The sequence below is a fragment of the Gigantopelta aegis genome, chromosome 12 (assembly GCF_016097555.1).
Source record: "Gigantopelta aegis isolate Gae_Host chromosome 12, Gae_host_genome, whole genome shotgun sequence".
In the NCBI taxonomy this organism is placed as follows: Eukaryota; Metazoa; Mollusca; class Gastropoda; order Neomphalida; family Peltospiridae; genus Gigantopelta; species Gigantopelta aegis.
The window spans coordinates 28,831,647-28,851,646 of record NC_054710.1 but is presented as its reverse complement, the minus strand read 5'-3'; the positions used below and the strand labels follow the sequence as shown (position 1 = coordinate 28,851,646).

Sequence of the window (20,000 nt, the reverse complement as noted above, 5' to 3'; positions counted from 1 at the left end):
TGGGATTTTTAATCCAGATACCGACTCCAATCCCTGAGTGAGTGCTCCGCAAGGCTCAGTGGGTAGGTGTAAACCACTTGCACCGACCAGTGATCCATAACTGGTTCAACAAAGGCCATGGTTTGTGCTATCCTGCCTGTGGGAAGCGCAAATAAAAGATCCATTGCTGCTAATCGGAAAGAGTAGCCCATGTAGTGGGGAAGGCGGGTTTCCTCTCAAAATCTGTGTGGTCCTTAACCATATGTCTGACGCCATATAACCGTAAATAAAATGTGTTGAGTGCGTCGTAAAATAAAACATTTCTTTCTTTCTTTTTTTGTTCTGAGTGTGCACGTAAAACTATCTGACCTGACCTGACCTGACCCAACCTGACCTGATATAAAATACATTTAAAGGGACATTCCTGAGTTTGCTGCAATGTTTAAAGCCGCACACCCTAGTTCCATCCAGCGAAAATAAATTATAATTTGGTTAATCTACAAACCTGTAACACGCTTAGTTCACGTTTTTATCAAATGGAGTGAAAAAGCAGGTTTTATATCGATAAATACCATGGGAATCCCCATGTCCCAACTGCTTGAAATAATTTTGAAAGTTAGTATTCTGATGTCACCGGTAGATGTCGCTCGAAGCACAACAATGCCTACGTCACGACAAATTTCACAGACTTGGGGTGCGTTTCTTTCACCTCTCCTGGACATGTTCCAACTGTTCTGTCCTGGTTGTATCCCCTCTCCAGATATCGTAAGACTTAGCAAAATTACTGGTTTTAAGGGTTTGTAACGTTTTGTATTGAGACACTTACTTGTCTGAACTTTATTGTTACTGAAAATGTTCACGAACTGTGAAGAAAAATCTCACAAATGAACAACAACAAATGATGTTGATTGCGCGAACCGTGCACGAGAAAACAAACCGAACCAAAATGATAACGGTCACGTGATATACCAACGTCTGTGACATTGAAATGGAAATATCCCCTCTAAAAATAGATTAGACCTTGTCTGCTCAACGGTTTTTTTCTCAGACGTGCGTGCGATTTTATGAAATACGAAAAATGCATTTTGTGGTATTACAAAAACCAGGATTACCAAAAAAACACTTCAGGTGAATGGAAATGTATATTCTAAATAATAAACGGTAAGTAAAGTGCAATTTTATTTGTGAAAAAATGGTTTTAATAGCGAAAAACAACGCCGTAATGGTTAACAACTAGCCGTAACTAGGGTGTGTCCCTTTAAGATGTTATCGACTAACAGAGACTTTTTAACGATTGTAATTACATATTAAATATATTTTTAAAATATTAGCGGCTGTATATTAAACGTGTTTCTAATCGTTCTAATATTTGTACTAGGTTAAATTTCACTTTGTTTCCTAAGATATATTTTTTTCGTACGTACGAAATTATTGAAGACAAAATCCAGTTTGGGCTTCTTACAAATATTAAGACGACCAGAAACACATTGAATATACAGACACTGATATTCTAAACAAGAAAATATATTATGTAAGTTTAATCGTATAAATATTTTATTAGTCGGAAACATCTTACAATGCAATAAACTCGGCAATGTCCGTTTAACTGCGGACGTGATTTAGCTCAATCGGTCGAGTGCTAGCTTGAGGTACTTGCGTCGCAGGATCGAACCACCTCGGTGTATCCATTAGACTGATTTTTTTCTCTCTCTCTCTCGTTTCATCCATTGGACCACAGCTAGTCAAATGCCGTGGTATGCGTTTTCATGTCTGTGGGAAAGTGCATATAAAAGATCCCTTGCTGTATTAGGAAAAATTTGACGGGTTTCCTCTGATAACTATGTGTCAGAATTACCAACTGTTTGACATTCAATAGCCGATGATTAATTAATCAATGTGCTCTAGTGGTGTCATTAAACAACACAAACAGACAGTTAACTGAAACACACAAATGCAAACACTTACACACGCGCACCACGCACACACACAAACAAACAAACAAACAAACAGACATACATCGATTTTTACTCCGCCCCAACCTCCTTCAACTTTCTTTACACGTCTTGTTTATCGAGGCACTGTCAAAATTATCACTTTACAAGGAGATCAAGAGGGTACTCTCCAGTGACAACTACCTTGAAAAACATCAAAATAGGTCAGTTAGTCTCCATGATGCCAAAGGCCATGTTATGTGCTATCCTGTCTGGGAGATCAATTATGATATCACAAGACACACGGGGAGTATACTCTATTTATCACAACAAACACTCTGACCTTTATTGCCAATAGCAGGACTGGTAACTTCAGTACACCTCGAACTTTGACCCACTCAGATATCATTTGGTGTACGGCTTCCTGTAATAATCTTATTTAATGTGTGTATGCTTTTTTATAGATAAAGGACGTTCTAAAGCAACCAATGCTGGATTCCATTAGAGAAGACTTCACCGGCTTCAACGGAACTGACGTCATCACTCTTGGGTGGAACTTTGCAATGATCAGCGTGAGTTATCCCCCTTGTACTATCAGGCAATAAAGAAGGAAATGTTTTATTTAACGACGCACTCGACACATTTTATTTACGATTATATGGCCTCGGACATATGGTTACGGATCACACAGGTATAGAAAGAGGAAACGACCACACAGAGAGGAATCCCGCTGTCGCCACGTCATGGGATACTATTTTCGATTGGCAGCAAGGGATCTTTTATATGCACCATCCCTCAAACAGGATAGTTCATACCACAGCCTTTGATATACCAGTCATGGTGTACTGGCTGGGACGAGAAATAGCCCAATGGGCCCACCGGCGGAGATCGATCCTAGACCGACCGCGCATCGACCGAGCGCTTTACCACTGGGATACGTCCCGCCACATCAGGTAACAGACCACAATAAGTATTCACGCTATAACCGGCCTCGGTGGTGTTGTGGTTAAGCCACCAGACTGCAGGCTAGTACGTACTGGGTTTGCAGCTCGGTACCGGCTCCCACCCAGAGCGAGTTTTAACGAGTCAATGGGTAGGTGTAAAACAACTACACACTCTTCTCTTTCACAAACCACTAACAATTAACAACTAACCTACTGTCCTGGACAGACAGCCCAGATAGCTGTGGTGTATGCCCAGGACAGCGTGCTTGAACCTTAAAGGCATATTGTCACAGATTTTAGGACCTTATTTCTCAAAAATTGGATAATAAATAAAAATTACATTAATTGTTGGAAACCAAAGATAGCTATCGCATCACCTTAACTGAATCATGATGGGGTGAAATCCATGTTGACCCTCTTCGCAATCTCAGTTTTTGAATTGTGGACGATTGCCATAATTCAATTATTTTTACAAAATATCATTAATAAATGGATTATGGTGGTTATGAAGATGGTTGAATAAAGGACATTTAGGGACAAATCGAATAATTTTTGTTCAGGTAATACTTTGTTAGACTTTTAAATAGGTCAGTGGTCTGTGACAATATGCCTTTAATAGCATATAAGCACGAAAATAATTTGAAATGAAATATTCATGCTATATGTTTCTATATAGCGTCAGGGGCTATAGGACTTTTATTAATGTCAGTAGGCCCATGGATTTTGTGTTATGCACCTTTGCCTGCTTCGCTTGATGCGCAGTCGGTTTGAGATCGATCCCCGTCGGTGAGCCCATTGGGCTATTTCTCGTTCCAGCCATTGCACTACGACTGGTATATAAAATGTCTCTTGCTACTAGTGGAAAAATGTAGTGGGTTTCCTCCCTGAGACTATATGACAAAATTACCAAATTTAACATCCAATAACCGGTGATTAATATATCGATGTGCTCTAGTGGTGCCGTTAAACAAAACAAACAAACCAGAGCCGCGTTCCATGAAGCGATCTTAGCGCTAAGATCACCTTAAGAGCAGTTAACTACCTTATACACTCTTAAAGTGATTTTAGCACTATGATCACTTCGTCGCGAACCGATCTTAGCGCCAAAATCACCTTAAGTCATTATGTTCGATACAATCGCATTAGATCACAACAGTCTACGCTGTGAGATCGCTTCGAAAAACGGGGCCACGCCCATAATGGACGATATCTGAAGTTGGGTGGGGATACAATCTTTAATAGAGGGGGCACAATCTCTAGTGAGTGGGTGTGGGTGGGGGAGGGGGAGGGCACAAGCCAGATTTTGTTATCTTTATTTATATAAAGTACTACAACATACGTGCGCTTTGTCCTCAAGTAGGGGGCACGGTTTCCATGGGCCACAAACGAGATTTAATCAATAAAATTTCGCCTTTCGCCTAGGCGGGTGTGTTGGGTGGGTAATTTGTAATCATCAGATTTGGAGAGGGTACCGTAACACCGCCCTGCTTCTGACGTGTGTGGTTTGAATAATATACTGAACAAATTAAAATTAAAGTTTTGTTTTGTTTAACGATACCACTAGAGCAACTTAATTTATACTGAATAAGAGAAGAAATGTAAATACATGAACTTCAATATATACTCTTCAAAAAAAGTAGAGGAACTCTAATAATTGCCAAAATTGTAAGGTATATTAGCTGTGGGGGATGGTTATATGATAATAGTGAATTAATTGGGCAAACATTACAACCGTTAGTTCAGTATTACAGTAGGTTTTATGACCACCAAAGATCATGAAGGACGATTGGGGTCAGATGTAAAATTTTAAAGTTGACGTGTTTTTTTTATCAGTAAATCGCAAATTCAAACAATAAAAATTATTAAAAACAAAACAATAACAACTGTATGATCAACAGAATGAAAAAGATTGACAGAAATAATGTTCCACAGTGATCAATCGACCTTCCTGGAAATTGTCAAAATCGAGAATGACACCCCACGCACGTGTACGGGGCAACAGCGTGATGCACGTGCAAACAATCGAATGTGTTTTGGTGTGTTGATAAACAGACCTGAACGTTCTTTACTAGGATGTCTGTGGTCTAAACGTATGTTCGGTCTAATAGTTGATATTGACATTAATATTTCAGGTTTTTGAGGAGTATATATTTTTATTAGGATACAACTAATCTGGTACATAGGGCGTAAAAGTGGAACTATAATGTTCAAGAGACATTGGTAACTTTAATAAACACACAAATTAAAGAGACACATTTTAAATACTTTTGGGCCGGGGCGTAGCCCAGAGGTATAGCGTTCGCTTGTTGCGCGGTCGGTTTAGGATCGATCCCCGTCGGTGGCCCCTTTGAGCTATTTCTCGCTCCAGTCAGTGCACCACGACTGGTGTGACAAAGGCCGTGGTATGTACTATCCTGTATGTGGGGTGGTGCATATAAAAGAACCCTTGCTGCTAATCGAAAAGAGTAGCCCATGAAATGGCGACAGCCGGTTACCTCTTTCAATATCTGTGTGGTCCTCAACCATGTCTGACGCCATGTAACCGTAAATAAAATGTGTTGAGTGTGTCGTTAAATAAAACATTTCCTTTAAATAAATTTAAATAAATTTAATAAAACCAAATTGATTTTTGTGGTTGTGTTGTTTCTTTGTGGGTTTTTTGTTTTGTTTTGTATATGGTTTTTTGAGTGGGTTTTATGGGATTTTTTGTGGGTTTTTGGGTGGGAGTTTGGGGGAGGGGTTCAGTATATAAATATTATAACACTTGCATGGTAGCTAGTGGTTACTAACACATACAGGGGGAGGTGGCAGTTGCCCCCTGAGAATCACACTTTTTCTTTTACTCCAGAAAATAGCATACACATCTCAGGGTTTAATTTGTATAGTGTTTCATTTGTTTATAAAAAGTAGTGCCCTCCCCCCACCCGATTTTGATCAAGGCACGGCCCTGTACGAAATATATCGTGCTTGTTTGTTATTTCTTTCAGTTCAAGTGTTGTGGTGTGGACAATTACACAGATTTCTGGAACGCCTCTCGTTGGATTCGAACATACAACGATCCGACGCTGAATTTTACGCAAACACTGGAAGCGCCTATAGCTTGCTGTAAGCTCAACGGGACCTTCCCCAATGTGGAAGCCCCGGCAAACTTCACATGCGCAGTGCATCCTAACCCAGAAATCTCAAACATTGACAAGGTAGGTAGTCGTGGTGGTGGTAGTCGTGGTGGTGGTAGTGGTATTGGTGGTGGTGGTAGTGGTATTGGTGGTGGTGGTAGTGGTAGTCGTGGTGGTAGTCGTGGTGGTGGTAGTGGTATTGGTGGTGGTGGTGGTAGTCGTGGTTGTGGTAGTGGTGGTGGTAGTGGTAGTGGTGGTGGTGGTGGTAGTGGTAGTGGTAGTGGTAGTAGTAGTAGTAGTAGTAGTAGTAGTAGTAGTAGTAGTAGTAGTAGTAGTAGTAGTAGTAGTAGTAGTAGTAGTAGTAGTAGTAGTAGTAGTAGTAGTAGTAGTAGTAGTAGTAGTAGTAGTAGTAATAGTAGTAGTAGGAGTAATAGTAGTAGTAGAGGTGGTGGTTGTGGTGGTGGTGGTGGTGGTGGTGGTGGTGGTGGTAGTGATAGTGGTAGTAGTAGTAGTAGTAATACTAATAGTAGTAGCATTTTAATATTTGTAAAATAATGTATTCATTGTTGTAAATTTTGTTTCAATTTTCTAAGCTAGTATTTTGTAATCATTAAAACCCTTCAAAATATTTTAAAGAATTTTGTCAGTGGCAATGGGCTAGGGGAGATTACTCTTGTCTCTGCTTTTAGCAACAGGTAAAGAGTTAAGATATTGTCTGGGTAAATATAGGTTATTACCCTCGTGTGTTTCGGTATCGTCAATATCATATATTAGGAATGAACATTGTATTATGCAGTAGATATTTGAATTAGTAGTACTTGAAATTCAGGACAATCCATGTTAACACTGTGTGAGTATCTGCAGTAGATATTTGAATTAGAAGTACTTGAAACTCACGACAGTCCATGTTAACACTCTGTGAATATCTGCAGTAGATATATTTAAATTAGTAGTACTTGAAACTGACCACAGTCCATGTTAACACTCTGTGAGTATCTGCAGTAGATATATTTGAATTAGTAGTACTTGAAACTGACCACAGTCCATGTTAACACGCTGTGAGTATCTGCAGTAGATATATTTGAAATAGTAGTACTTGAAATTGACCACAGTCCATGTTAACACTCTGTGAGTATCTACAGTAGATATATTTGAATTAGTAGTACTTGAAACTGACCACAGTCCATGTTAACACTCTGTGAGTATCTACAGTAGATATATTTAAATTAGTAGTACTTGAAACTGACCACAGTCCATGTTAACACTCTGTGAGTATCTACAGTAGATATATTTAAATTAGTAGTACTTGAAACTGACCACAGTCCATGTTAACACTCTGTGAGTATCTGCAGTAGCCTAGATATATTTGAATTAGTAGTACTTGAAACTGCTTCACGGTTATATTATTATTACAGGGATGTTTTCAAGCGTTTGAGGACTTTCTTACTGGCAACAGCAACGTCATGATCGGGGTCGGCGCTGGAGTTGTGCTTATTGAGGTGGGTGTGAAAAGCGTTAATGTTAAAGTTTGTTTTGTTTAACGACACCACTAGACCACATTGATTTATTCATAATCGCTATTGGATGTCAAACATTTGAGTAATTCTGATATATAGTCTAACAGGGGAAAACAAAGTTTGTTTTGTTTAACGACACCTCTAGAGCACATTGATATATTCATCATTGCTATTGGATCTCAAACATTTGGTAATTTTGATATACAGTCTTAGAGAGGAAACCCGCTATATTTTTTGTTTTAGTTGTAGCAAGGGGCCTTTTATATGCACCATCCCACAGACAAGATAGCACATGCAACGGTCATTGATATGCCAGTCGTGGTGCACTGGCTTGGAACGAGAAATAGCCCAATGGACCCACCGGCGGGCGCTTTACCACTGGGGTATGTCCCGCCCCCATAGTAAACAAAGAAATAATCGTAATTAAAGGGACATGCCCTAATTTTTAAAGATTAAGGCATATTTTTGACTATTAGAGCCGTTTTTTTTGTTAACTGAAATCATACGTTTCTTAGATTTTATGGTTTAGGTTATCAATTTCCGTACATTTCAAGTATTCTTGGTCATCCTTTTGTTTTTAATATCACAAAAGACATTTGTCATATTTTTAAAAACGCACGTGCTTCTGAGAATTAGTAGCTATCGAGTCGAGTTTAAGTCTATTTGTACAGGCTATTTCACCATTTCGAAGTCACAGACTCATGTTTCACTCAGTTGTCAGTCTGTCCCTTTAAAATGAATTTCTCATTCCAGCCAGTGCACCACGACTGGCATATGAAAAAGGGCCGTGGTATGTGCCATCCTGTCTGTGGGATGGTGGGTATAAAAGATCCCTTGCTGCCAATCGAAAAGAGTAGCCCTTCCTTCCTATCCTAGATTCACCGCGCATCGAGCGAGTGCTTTACCATTGTGCTACCCACCCCCATAGTGAAAAAAAGAAATGATCGTAGAAAAAAAAACTATTTAAGAAAATGTAAAACCCATATCAGGGGCGGATCCAGGGACGATTTTGGGAGGGATACTAACGGGAAAGTTGCACATGAGCCAACTCATTAAAAGGGTATCCCAATAAAAACAAAATTCAAAGGGGGGAATTGAACATTTGCAGGGGGACGGGTCCCCTTGTCCCTCCCCTCCCCTCCCCTCCCATACCGAGGACTCGCCTCTGTTACACGACCTGTGTACAAGAGACACCCACCACACAGACCTATTTGTTCTTATTATAGAGGTTGTATTTTGTGGGGGTGGAGGGAAGTGTCTTCATTTTTTAATGGCCAATGTACGTCCAGCATAGCGTGCTTGAACCATAAGTTAATCAAAATTAATAATGTAAGTTAAGAAAGAAAGAAATGTTTTATTTAACGACGCACTCAACACATTTTATTTACGGTTATATGGCGTCAGACATATGGTTAAGGAAACCCGCTGTCGCCACCTCATGGTCTACTCTTTCCGATTAGCAGCAAGGGATCTTTTATTTGCTATTCCCACAGGCAGGATAGCACAAACCATGGCCTTTGTTGAACGTGTTTGCATGGCGTGTTTGGAGATCGCAGGGTTTTAGGTTTTATATATATTTCAAAACAACTTTTTTCTTCTTCTTATGCCATCTAACTCTGTCTTGTATTGTTGTTGTTGTTGTTGTTGTTGTTGTTGTTGTTGTTGTTGTTGTTCTTCTTCTTCTTCTTCTTCTTCTTCTTCTTCTTCTAAATCTTCTCCCTTCTGATTCTCTTCCCTCTTGTTCGCTATTTTCTCTGTTCTCGTTTAAATCTCAGATCATAAAAATATATAGTTATATTATAGATCACTGTCCGTGTCCAACTGTATCCATGTGTTGAACTTTAGTCTCAATCAGTTTCTATTAGTTTTTGTTATTTTTAACATATTTTGTTGTTGCTTAGAACATGGATGTATATGTAAAGCGGTGATTCGGGGCTCCCATCCCCGACACTGCTATATGATCTGGGACAATAAATATTTAGTAGAAAAAGAAAAACAATTCTGTCTATAAAAAATATATTAATTTCCTTTGCATATATTTTTTTTTTTTTTTTTCAGCTCTTGATGATAATTTTCGCTTTCTGTGTCTGCCATCAAAATAACAAGAAGGTCGATGACTACGATTAGAGACAGAGAGCAAGAAATATAGATACAAAGTGATAGTTAGTGAGTGTGTATGCTGGCCGCTCGTCATATGCGAGTAAAAATTCTAACGGACGAGTTAAAAAGTGCAACTATCTGTCCGACAGGCGATCTATATGTTTCTGATTGAGTGTATTATAATTTTATTAATTTAGTTAGTTTTATATCAAATACTAATAATCTTGCATTGAATCCGCGACTCCGCATCAGCCATGCAATAATTTCAAACCATACAAACAAACGGTTCAGATGAATGTCATACACATTGCCAATAGACTTCGGAGTTCAGAACTGCGCAAGCGCGACATTCCGGAAACGGGTTATAGCGAAAACGGAACCAATTGGACAAACCAGAACCTAGCGCTGGCTGAAACGGCACCACAATCTATGATTATATGGCTAAAATGGAACTAAAGAAAAAACAAACAAACAAACAAAGGTATGGCTAAAACGGTATCATTACAAGTTGTGAACGATATCTTCAATAAAATAACAGCTATAATAAGCATTTAATATTTCCTTTTATATTTGTATGTCTATATAGGGGAGATAGAAGTATTAGCAGATAGCTAGAAGTCGGTGCAATGCAATCAAGTTCACCAATACATTCAAATTCTCGCCATTACATTGAGGTGCCGTTATAGCCAAATCGGTTTCGTTTTCGCCAACAAAAATGGTTCCGATTTAGCTTAGCCTAATTCCCAGGAAACAGGGCCTGTCAAAGGTCAGTAGTTCCTAAAAGATATTTGTTTACGTTGAAAGTCTGTTGCCGGTGTGTTTTGAATAGATTCTTCTATTAAATACTTGAATTTTGTAAATCTATATCAACAAAATGTGCCAATCAAGGTTTGGGGTTTGATTTCGTTCATGTTGATGACTTACCAAGTGGTCTTAATGTTTTTGTCATTATATATATATATATAATTAAAATATTACTAAACAAAAGTGTATTTTGTATAGGCTTGCAGACTAGTAGAAATTCTGGCGGGCTAGTAAATTTTAGATGGTTCGAATCCGGCAGGCTAGTTAAATAGTTTCCATTTCTGCACCCCTGTGTATGTGTGTGTGTGTGTGTGTGTGTGTGTGTGTGTGTGTGTGTGTGTGTGAGAGAGAGAGAGCGAGAGAGAGAGAGAGAGAGAGAGAGAGAGAGAGAGAGAGAGAGAGAGAGAGAGAGAGAGAGAGAGAGCATATATAAATTGAACAATAAAGAAACAAGAATATAAATAGACTCCGTCAATATGGGCCTAGAATGTTCACAGGACATTGATAATATTAACTGACACAAAGCTAAAGGGTTCAAACTGATTAGTTTTAAATAAAAAATAAAAAATCTTTTGTTGTTCAGTGTATAGAGAATAATACACGAGTGACCGTTAGATAACATTTATCTCACAACGAATTGTTTTAAATGTATCTAACGAGCGAAAGTGAGTTTGATGCGTTTTTAAACAACGAGTTGTGAGATAAATGGTATCTAACGGACACGAATGTATTATTTTATTTCTTACATATTACGTTTAATTTATTTTATTATATTTTATTATCATCGACAAAGCATGTTTATGGTCGACAATCTAGTCGAGTCAAGGGGCGTATCCAAGGGAGGGGACCAAGGAGACCAGCCCCTCCCACCCGAAAAAAACAAATTCAAGTGCCCCTTTTTAAGTAATTTGTTTTCCATTTCCAGTTTACGAATGTTATACTTTTACTGAAGTTCCGTTATCAGGTCTTGTTCAATGAGACCCTTTACCCTTGATCCCCGCGCTAGAAGAATGCATGGGTCCTCCCTTGGATCGACTAATAAAGGGACCTAATTCACTAAACTCTCGCAACTTTGCGATCTCGCAGTGCAATGCTAAAAGACTTTGCAAAGAGGATGCTTTGTTGTCTAGCAGAGCCTAAGAGACCTTTGTGAATTAGGCCCTGCTCTGCAACTGGCAGAAATGATGTTAGTGTTTGTTTTGCTTAATAACGACACCACTAGAGCACGAAATGATGTTAGTGTTTGTTTTGCTTAATAACGACACCACTAGAGCACGAAATGATGTTAGATAAAAGCGGCCTGTGATTTGATTGTTATATTGATAATCATTTATCTTCTTGTTTTGTTAAAATGAAATCGTTGTCTTTGTGTACTGTAAATTTGTTGTTTCTTATTATTATTAGCGTTATGTCTTTTTAGCACTTGCGTGAGAACGATCATACATAATAAATATTAAGCCTGTACGCACGCACGTACTCACGCACACAAAACAAATATACACACATACACATATGTACATACATACATATATTATAACATACATACATACATACATACATACATACATACATACATACATACATACATACATAGCCTCAATAGCTCAGAGCGCATCGTGGTTAGTCTGCAATTTGCGTGCGATTCGGTGCCACAGGTTTGAGTCCCAGCAACGGCAATGGACAATTTGTGAGGCCAGTGCCAGTGTGTTAATATTTATTCATGTAACAGTTAACCTCGACATACATACAATATATACATATTCATACATAAAATACATAGATGCATACATACATACATACATCAATACATCAATGCATGCGTACATGCATACATACGTACGTACATACATACATACATACATACATACATACATACATACATACATACATACATACATACATACATACATACATACATACATACATACAAACATACATACATACAAAATTGCATGTAAATGTATTTCTACACAAAATGTAAATATGTTTTTTAATGACTTGTTATATTATATTTTCATCTTATCTTATTTACAACTGTATTAAAATCCTTGAATTCAATAAATCTCTAAACAGATGGGTTTTGCTTAATATAGTTGATATGTTGCTGTATATAGATACATTTAAAACGTGAAAATGCCGTCGGTGCCATCGTTAAGTTCGAGCCCTATTCTAGTGGTAACGTTAAACAAAACAAAACTTTATCTTCGATCGCTTGCTAATGGTTGCATAGTACCAAAGAAGAGAGCTCCGTGTCAAAGTTCGAGATGCACCGTCAAATATTTACGTGTGAGCGAGATGTGGGCGTGATTGGTAGTAATATCTGACATTGACTATTTGTGCAAATACTATTATCCATTGACAATAAATAAATACACTTTTATTTGTTATACAGTTATTATGCAGTATATACCAGAGGTCAGCAAAAATGACGGTTGCTATCACAAATATTAATTAAATCTCTTAAATGGTATGTGCCACCCCCCCCCCCCCCCACCCCCATTTTCTTGCAGGTAGATTAGATGTGAGGTGCCGCACTTTTTATTGCTGTACTTCCTGGGTGTGTTGATACGCTGCTTATATCAGTTTTATTAGTAAACATTACCATTATCGGCAATAGGAATTGATTTGGTCTATTAGAACCTATACGGTACTTCAGTATGAGTAAATGGGAGATAACTCTGGTCGTTTTGCCACATTGGTTTCTCATTTAATGAAAGTTAAAGTTTGGTTTTTGTTTAACAACACCACTAGAGCCACTGATTTATTAATAGTCGGGTATTGGACGTCAAACATTTGGTAATTTTGACATATAGTCTTAAAGAGGAAACCTGCTTCAGTTTTCCATTAGTAGAAAGGGCTCTTTTATATGCACTTCCCACACACAGGATAGCACATACCACGGCCTTTGACCAGTTGTGGTGCACTGCTTGGAACGAGAAAATCCCCAATCAGTTGAATGGATCCATCGAGGTGGTTCGATCCTGTGACGCAGGCACCTCAAGCGCTTCCCACAGGCAGGATAGCACAAACCATGGCCTTTGTTGAACCAGTTATGGATCATTGGTCGGTGCAAGTGGTTTACACCTACCCACTGAGCCTTGCGGAGCACTCACTCAGGGTTTGGAGTCGGTATCTGGATTAAAAATCCCATGGCTCGACTGGGATCCGAACCCAATACCTACCAGCCTGTAGACCGATGGCCTACCACGACGCCACCGAGGCCGGTAGTTAATGATGAATACAATGGAATGTTGTTTACGATGACGTACCGGAGGGATGGTGGCGGTGAAGGGGTTAAAGTCTGTTTTTGTTTATCGACACCACTAGTGGTGACGTGTGCATCCGATTGAACGTAGTTCTAAGTAGTATGTAGTATCCTGTTTGTGGGATGGCGCACCTAACTGACTGGTATATCAAAGGCCGTGGTATGTGCTATCCTGTCTGTGGGAAGGTGCATCATGGTTGACATGTACCGATGCTTGGTTTTTCACTTGCCTTAGCTTTTTGATGAGTGCGATTTTTCACTCGCCTAAGCATTTTGAGGTGTGCGATTTTTTACTCGCCTAAACATTTTGAGTTGTGCGATTTTTCACTCGCCTAAGCATTTTGAGGTTTGCGATTGTTTACTTATCAGGCCAAATCTAACACAAACGCCACGACAGTTCAAAACACGATATCACCCCAGCAACTTCACCTAATCTGGGTTAACATTTGCAATTCTACGCACGTGTCCTGCCCGCGAGTCCACGACACGAACCCCATATTATAGATTATACTTTGTACTGCTTACAGCTATTTTAAATTAAAGAAAAGAATTGTGTTTAAGTGCAGCAAATCTACACAAACTTTGATCTTTACTCTTGAACTAATGTTCAAGAGACATTGGTAACTTTAATAAACACAAAAATTAAAGAGACACATTTTAAATACATTTGCGGTTGGACGTAGGCCAGTGGTAAAACGTTCGCCTGATGCGCGGTCGATCTGGGATCGATCCCAGTCGGTGGGCCCATTGGGCTATTTCTCTTTCCAGCCAGTACACCATGACTGGTATAGCAAAGGCCGTGGTATGTGCTATCCTGTCTGTGGGATGGTACACAATGATTGACATGTACCAATGCTTGGTTTTTCACTAGCCTTAACATTTCGATGAGTGCGATTTTTCATTCACCTAAGCATTTTGAGGTATGCGATTTTTCACTCGCCATGTAGTTTCAAAAGCCAAGGACTGGCATATAAAAGATCCCTTGCTATTAATGAAAACAAATGTAGCAGGTTTCCTCTCTCTAATACTATGTCAAAATTACCAACCGATTGATATCCAATAGCCTATGATTAATAAATCAGTGTACTCTAGTGGTGTCGTTAGTTTAACTTTCATATAGAATCTGTTTAACCTATTTGTATAGAAAGTGATGTTTACGTATTCTGACACAGTTGCCGCCACTCAGGCTACACGTCAGGCCCGTAGGAACCGATGGGGGAAGGGGCTGTACATCCCCCACTCAAGGACAAAAATGTACGTTTCTTTTTTCTACGCTATATAAATAAAGATATCAATCTGGTTTGTGCCCCCCCCCCCCCCAACCCCCATAGAGACTGTGCTCCCTCATCCCTACTCACGATGTGTTTCCGAAGGGCCTGCATCACACGAAAAAAAAATAACACAAAAAAAACACAAAACAGCAAGAGATATTTTACATTTACATTCTCCTAGACAGGAGAGTACATACCACGACATTTGATGCACTAGTCATTGAATATCGCAGGGGAAGAAAAGACACTACTTTTCATCTCTATAAGGCGCGGGTTTTTTAGTAGAATTCTGTTCCATTCAAGAATGATACATTACAGATAGAAGACAAAACTGAACGATCTATCTTTAAAAGAAAAATAATAATAATAATAGTAATTCAGGGTTTTTAAAAACAGAGTTTAAAATAACTTAAAATGGCTTTCTTTAATTGTTGATAATTATACTGTCTTAAAGGTGACATTCGCTAAGTTTGCTGAGCAATTTTTAAGATGCGAATCGACTAACAGAGACTTTTTACGATTGTATTTATCACATGTCCAAATATTATTTGGCCACAGTTTCTGAACATAAAGATCATTACCTGGTCTGTCCTTATATTAGCGAATGGTTTGATTGTTTCTAATATTGTGTACTAAGTTAAAATTTCATGTTATCTTCCTAAAATATAATTTGTTTCGTACGTACGAACAAAAATATTTGAGCCAAACATGCTAGTTTGGGCTTCTGTGCAAATATACCAAGAAGACCAGAAAACACCAGTGCATATACAGACACTGAGATCTAAACAAGAAAATATATTTTAATAATGTACGTTTAATCGTACAAAGAAATTTATTAGTACGAAAAGGCAACGTCTTATCTAATGACAGTAAAACTCCGGAATGTCCCTTTAATATGTACGGCTCTGTTTTTAAAAAATGCTGTTTTTTCTTGAATGGTAGTTTTGTTTCCAGGCCGCCGATCGCTGTGTTTGTGAAAGGGAACGCCGGGCTTGATATAAAAATGACCCATTTCTGTAATAGACATATGTTATCGTTCATTCTGTACGGCCTCTCGGCACCGCCTTTAGACCCGCGCTGGTTTGTAAAAGTGATTCTCTTATCCTCTCTCAATCTCTCTCTCGTCTCTCTCTCTCTCTCTCTCCTCTCTCTCTCTCTCTCTCTCTGTCTTGTGTGTGTCATCTCTCCTCACCCCTCTCTCTCTCTCCCATTCTCTCTCTCTCATCTCTGTGTCTCTCTTATCCTTTCTCTCTCTGTCATCTCTCTCCTGGCTCTCTCTCCTTGTGTCTCTCTCTCCCTTTCTTCCGTGGGTCTCTCTCCCTCGGCCCATGCTCCTTCTCTCTCCCCTCTCCCCTCTCTCTCTATCTCTATCTCTCTTTGTGTCTATCTCTCTCCTTTGTCCTCTCTTTCTGTCTCTCTTTCGTATATCTCTCTTACTCCTCCCTCTCACTATTTCTCTCTCTCTTCTCGTCTCTCTTCTATCTCTCTCTCTCTTTCTCTTCTCTCGCTCTCCTCTCTCCATCTCCTCTCTCTCCCTCTCTCCCTCTGTTCATCTCTTTTCACTTTCTCTTCTTCTCTCACTCCTCCCCTTCCCTCTCTCTCTCATTCCCTCCCTCTCCCCCCATCGCTGTCCCTGTGTATCTCTCTCTTTTTAAAGGGTGTGTGTGAGTGGTGAGCCCGGAAACGTGAATCATCTCGAAGGGGTTCGTACTCGTTGCTCAAAACAGAGTTAATTGTAGGGAAGGGTATCTAGACTGTATCTAGACTGTATTCTAGACTGTTTGCAAGCGAGTTTTCCAGGGGGTTTGGGTAATACTTTTCCTGGAAAACATTTTTTTTATAAATCGCTTTGACCCCCCCCCCGATCCCCCCCCAAAAAAAAAAAAAAAACACCCGTGTCTGCCTTTCAACAAGTAATTCGATGATGCTGTTGTGTAAAATTGGGGTATGGGCAAAAAAAAAACACCATAATACAGCAGCTTTAACATTAGCCCTCATCAATCTCTGTGGCCAAATATTACGCGATGGATGAAGAATGTCTTCCTGAATGAATGAATGACATGAATTGACTTTTTTAACGAACCCAAGTACCTCGCACAAATACATCGGCTCCTATTGGTGTTGTAAACTATGGTAATGCTAAACCCAGGAAATTGATGATTCAACATCAGTATAACAATTCAGATTTTAAATCCCACAACAGTAGTAAAAGAACTGTGCAAAAAAGATAAATATCACAGTAGATTACTGACTTTACTCAAAATTTCAGTTTGTGCTGTTATTGGCATTTCTCAAAGATACATGTTACCACCCCTGCGCGTCTCTGTAACCTCCCCCGTGGTCTGTGGCAACAATCACTATCAGTTTTCTACCTGACCTTTTCCTGTGTTTGACCACTCACTGTTCCTTCCTCTCTTCCCTCTCTCTCTCTCTCTCTCTATCTCTCCTCTCTCACTCTCCCTCTCTCCTCCTCTCTCTACTCTCGCTTCTCCTTCGTTTGTTGTTTTGCCCTTCTCTCCATTAAGCCCATTACGACACTCAATCTTGTACGGAGCCGGTACTCTAATTTAAACATAAAAAAATAACCCCACACTGGCAGTTAAAAATATTGACAGCATTATTCGCCCCCCACCTCCGGGCCCCCACCTTTAAAGTCGCTCAACCTTGTGAACAAACACCCAATCCTTCAAACGTGTGGGACGTCCCCCCATCCCAATCCCATAGTGATTGGAATCGACTACCCAGTCCTAATGACACTAGTCACATGACCGGTGCGCTTTCTGTGACATTCCCGAATTTACCCCCTCGGGCTGTCCTGTCTTTTGTACCCTATCCCCTTGCTCGACAGGCAATGTCCAAGATGTTAGCACCCTAGCTATATATGACCTAGGCTGGCCTCCTTGCCCCACCGGCGGTTTGACCTCTAGAAATTTTAACCGCTCAGCCCAATTCGCCCCGTCAACGGTGTCTCCCCGTGAGTTAGATCCTTCCATGGATTGTTCTTATCACGCAGAAAGGACGAATGGGCACATACTCACCTAGTCCTCGCTGCCCCGCCCTGACTGGTTTTATATCCACCCCCTTTATTTTTTTACGTGCCAATCTACTCTATCGTAATATGTCGTCTCTCCCCGGCTCGCGCTGCCTCACGTGAAACTGTCGAACTGCGACCCAGCCGTGCCCCAGTCAACCTTAATTTGCTTTACTAGTCTCTCCATGATTAGCAAGTTCAGTTGGAGGGCGCTCTCCTTTGAACTGAGCTTCTGGATTTTGCGTTGCACCGTTGTGGAACAAACTCAGATTTCCCTTGAATAACTTGATACCCCAGTCAAATCTGTCGCTGCTAACCCCCCCTACGGCTAGCTGATCCACATCATAGGTCTGTGGGGTCAAATCAGTCAACGTCCCATAAAATTGTTCTCATCCTGGGTTACCCAACTTGGTCTCAACCAGTCCCATTACTTGATCGATTTCTTTTCTTCCTACGGGCATTCCCAGATTCCGTAATTTCTCTCCCATATAGTGTTTGACAAATCCATTACATCAGTCCTCCCTGTGAGAGTGGGGCCCTCTGGATATACCAGTCGTTCCTGCACAAGCCACCTGACAAAAGAAGTCAAATGGTCAACACCGGACGGGGTAGATCGTAATTGACCTCCCCAGAGCACATCAGGCGAGCGCTTTAGCATACCACTGAACTATGTCCCGCTCACTTTGCAAGGGTGCAAATCATCCTTCATCCCCTGCTGCTTCCGATCTGCCTATGCAGGCGCGCGTCCACCCTTCATGTCAGCATCTTTCCCCGAGGGGATCCCCTGGTTCACCTATGGTTTGAACTGTCTCTAGCTCATGAGCACGAATTTCTTTTGCTAACCCCCCAAAAATATATTTTCCAGGGAGCATGACGCGACCCCGTCCCCCCCCCCCGTCTTTTTCCCTCCAACCCACCACCCCCGACATCTCGCCATTTCTTTAGACTCCGCCCCCCATTGCACAATTCCCCCTGCTTTGTCCGTAGGGCCCATTGCAAGACCTCTACCCGACTTCTCTTTCACCAACCGCTAACCCACAAAGGTGACAAGACGGCACAGGTAGTTTTCCGCTCGTCCCCATACATGTTTTCCCCATGCAGCGAATGACAGTCGACAAATAAAAAGAGGTCCTTTCCTCCTCTTCCTCCTTCTCGGCCAATGACGAATTGAGTACGACTTCCTTCCCTTACCTGTGTGCGTACATGTATAATTTCTTCCTTTTACGTGTTTCTGCAATGAATGCCGAGGTGAAATAAAGGTGAAAAACACGGTTGGTTTGCCCCTTTTATCGCCAATTAATGGAGAGTGAAAGTCATTTTGCATGATACGACGCTAGAAAAAAATTGCTCTTTGAAAGAGAAAAGAGACCCGAAATAAAATTAAAAGAAATGAATACATAAAAAGCAGCATATTTTTGTGCAGGTTTAGTTCAGTTTACTCCTATGCTGGCCAGTGGTAAAAGCGCTTCGCTTGGTGCCTATCGGTTTGGGGGTCGATCCCTGTCGGCCCCCTGCCCCTTTGGGATATTTCTCGCTCCATTTTAGTCTATTTTTAAGGGTTATTTCCCCCGACCATAGACTCCTGTTTCACTCTGTTGTATCCACATTTTTTTCAGGTTTGTAAATTAACCAAACTTAGTGTCCATTTTTACGTGTTGTAACTAGGATCTAGGTGAAAAATATGCCTTAGTGTTTAAAAACTAGGGTCTGTCCCTTTAATATATAACTGGAAAAGCGAGATTACAGCTTTAAATACTACCTTTCGTCTTGTAACCGGTTTGTTCGGTTTGTACCAGCCTGGGAAATCTCTCACAAAGACCATACTGACCTCTAGGGGTCACTTTAAGGGGTCACCGTTAAGGGGTTAATATCAGATGTATATCACCCTTTGTTGTCATTGGACGCCCGTGGCAGTAATCCACCCACCCGTGTCTGCCGAGTTTGAGGCGCTGGTTTCACACACCACAAAGGACTGGGAATGTCACACTGTTACCGGCGTCATTGTGGTAGAATTTTTATCTCTTTCCTCAAGGGTAAATTAC

The 20,000-nt window shown here is 40.3% G+C and overlaps 1 protein-coding gene across 2 annotated transcripts in view; it reads left to right on the top strand.

Annotated features, from left to right (window-relative positions):
* LOC121386340 (tetraspanin-18-like) overlaps positions 1-11,760 on the top strand; it is a 22,246-nt gene extending 10,486 nt beyond the window's left edge. For both annotated transcript variants that reach the window (XM_041517215.1, XM_041517214.1), the window contains exons 5-8: positions 2,375-2,482; positions 5,842-6,051; positions 7,386-7,469; positions 9,546-11,760. In XM_041517215.1, the coding sequence (XP_041373149.1) occupies positions 2,375-2,482; positions 5,842-6,051; positions 7,386-7,469; positions 9,546-9,614 (471 nt within the window). In that variant the 3' untranslated portion in view covers positions 9,615-11,760. The remainder of the gene's footprint in view (positions 1-2,374; positions 2,483-5,841; positions 6,052-7,385; positions 7,470-9,545) is intronic.
* The last annotated feature ends 8,240 nt before the right edge of the window (positions 11,761-20,000 follow it).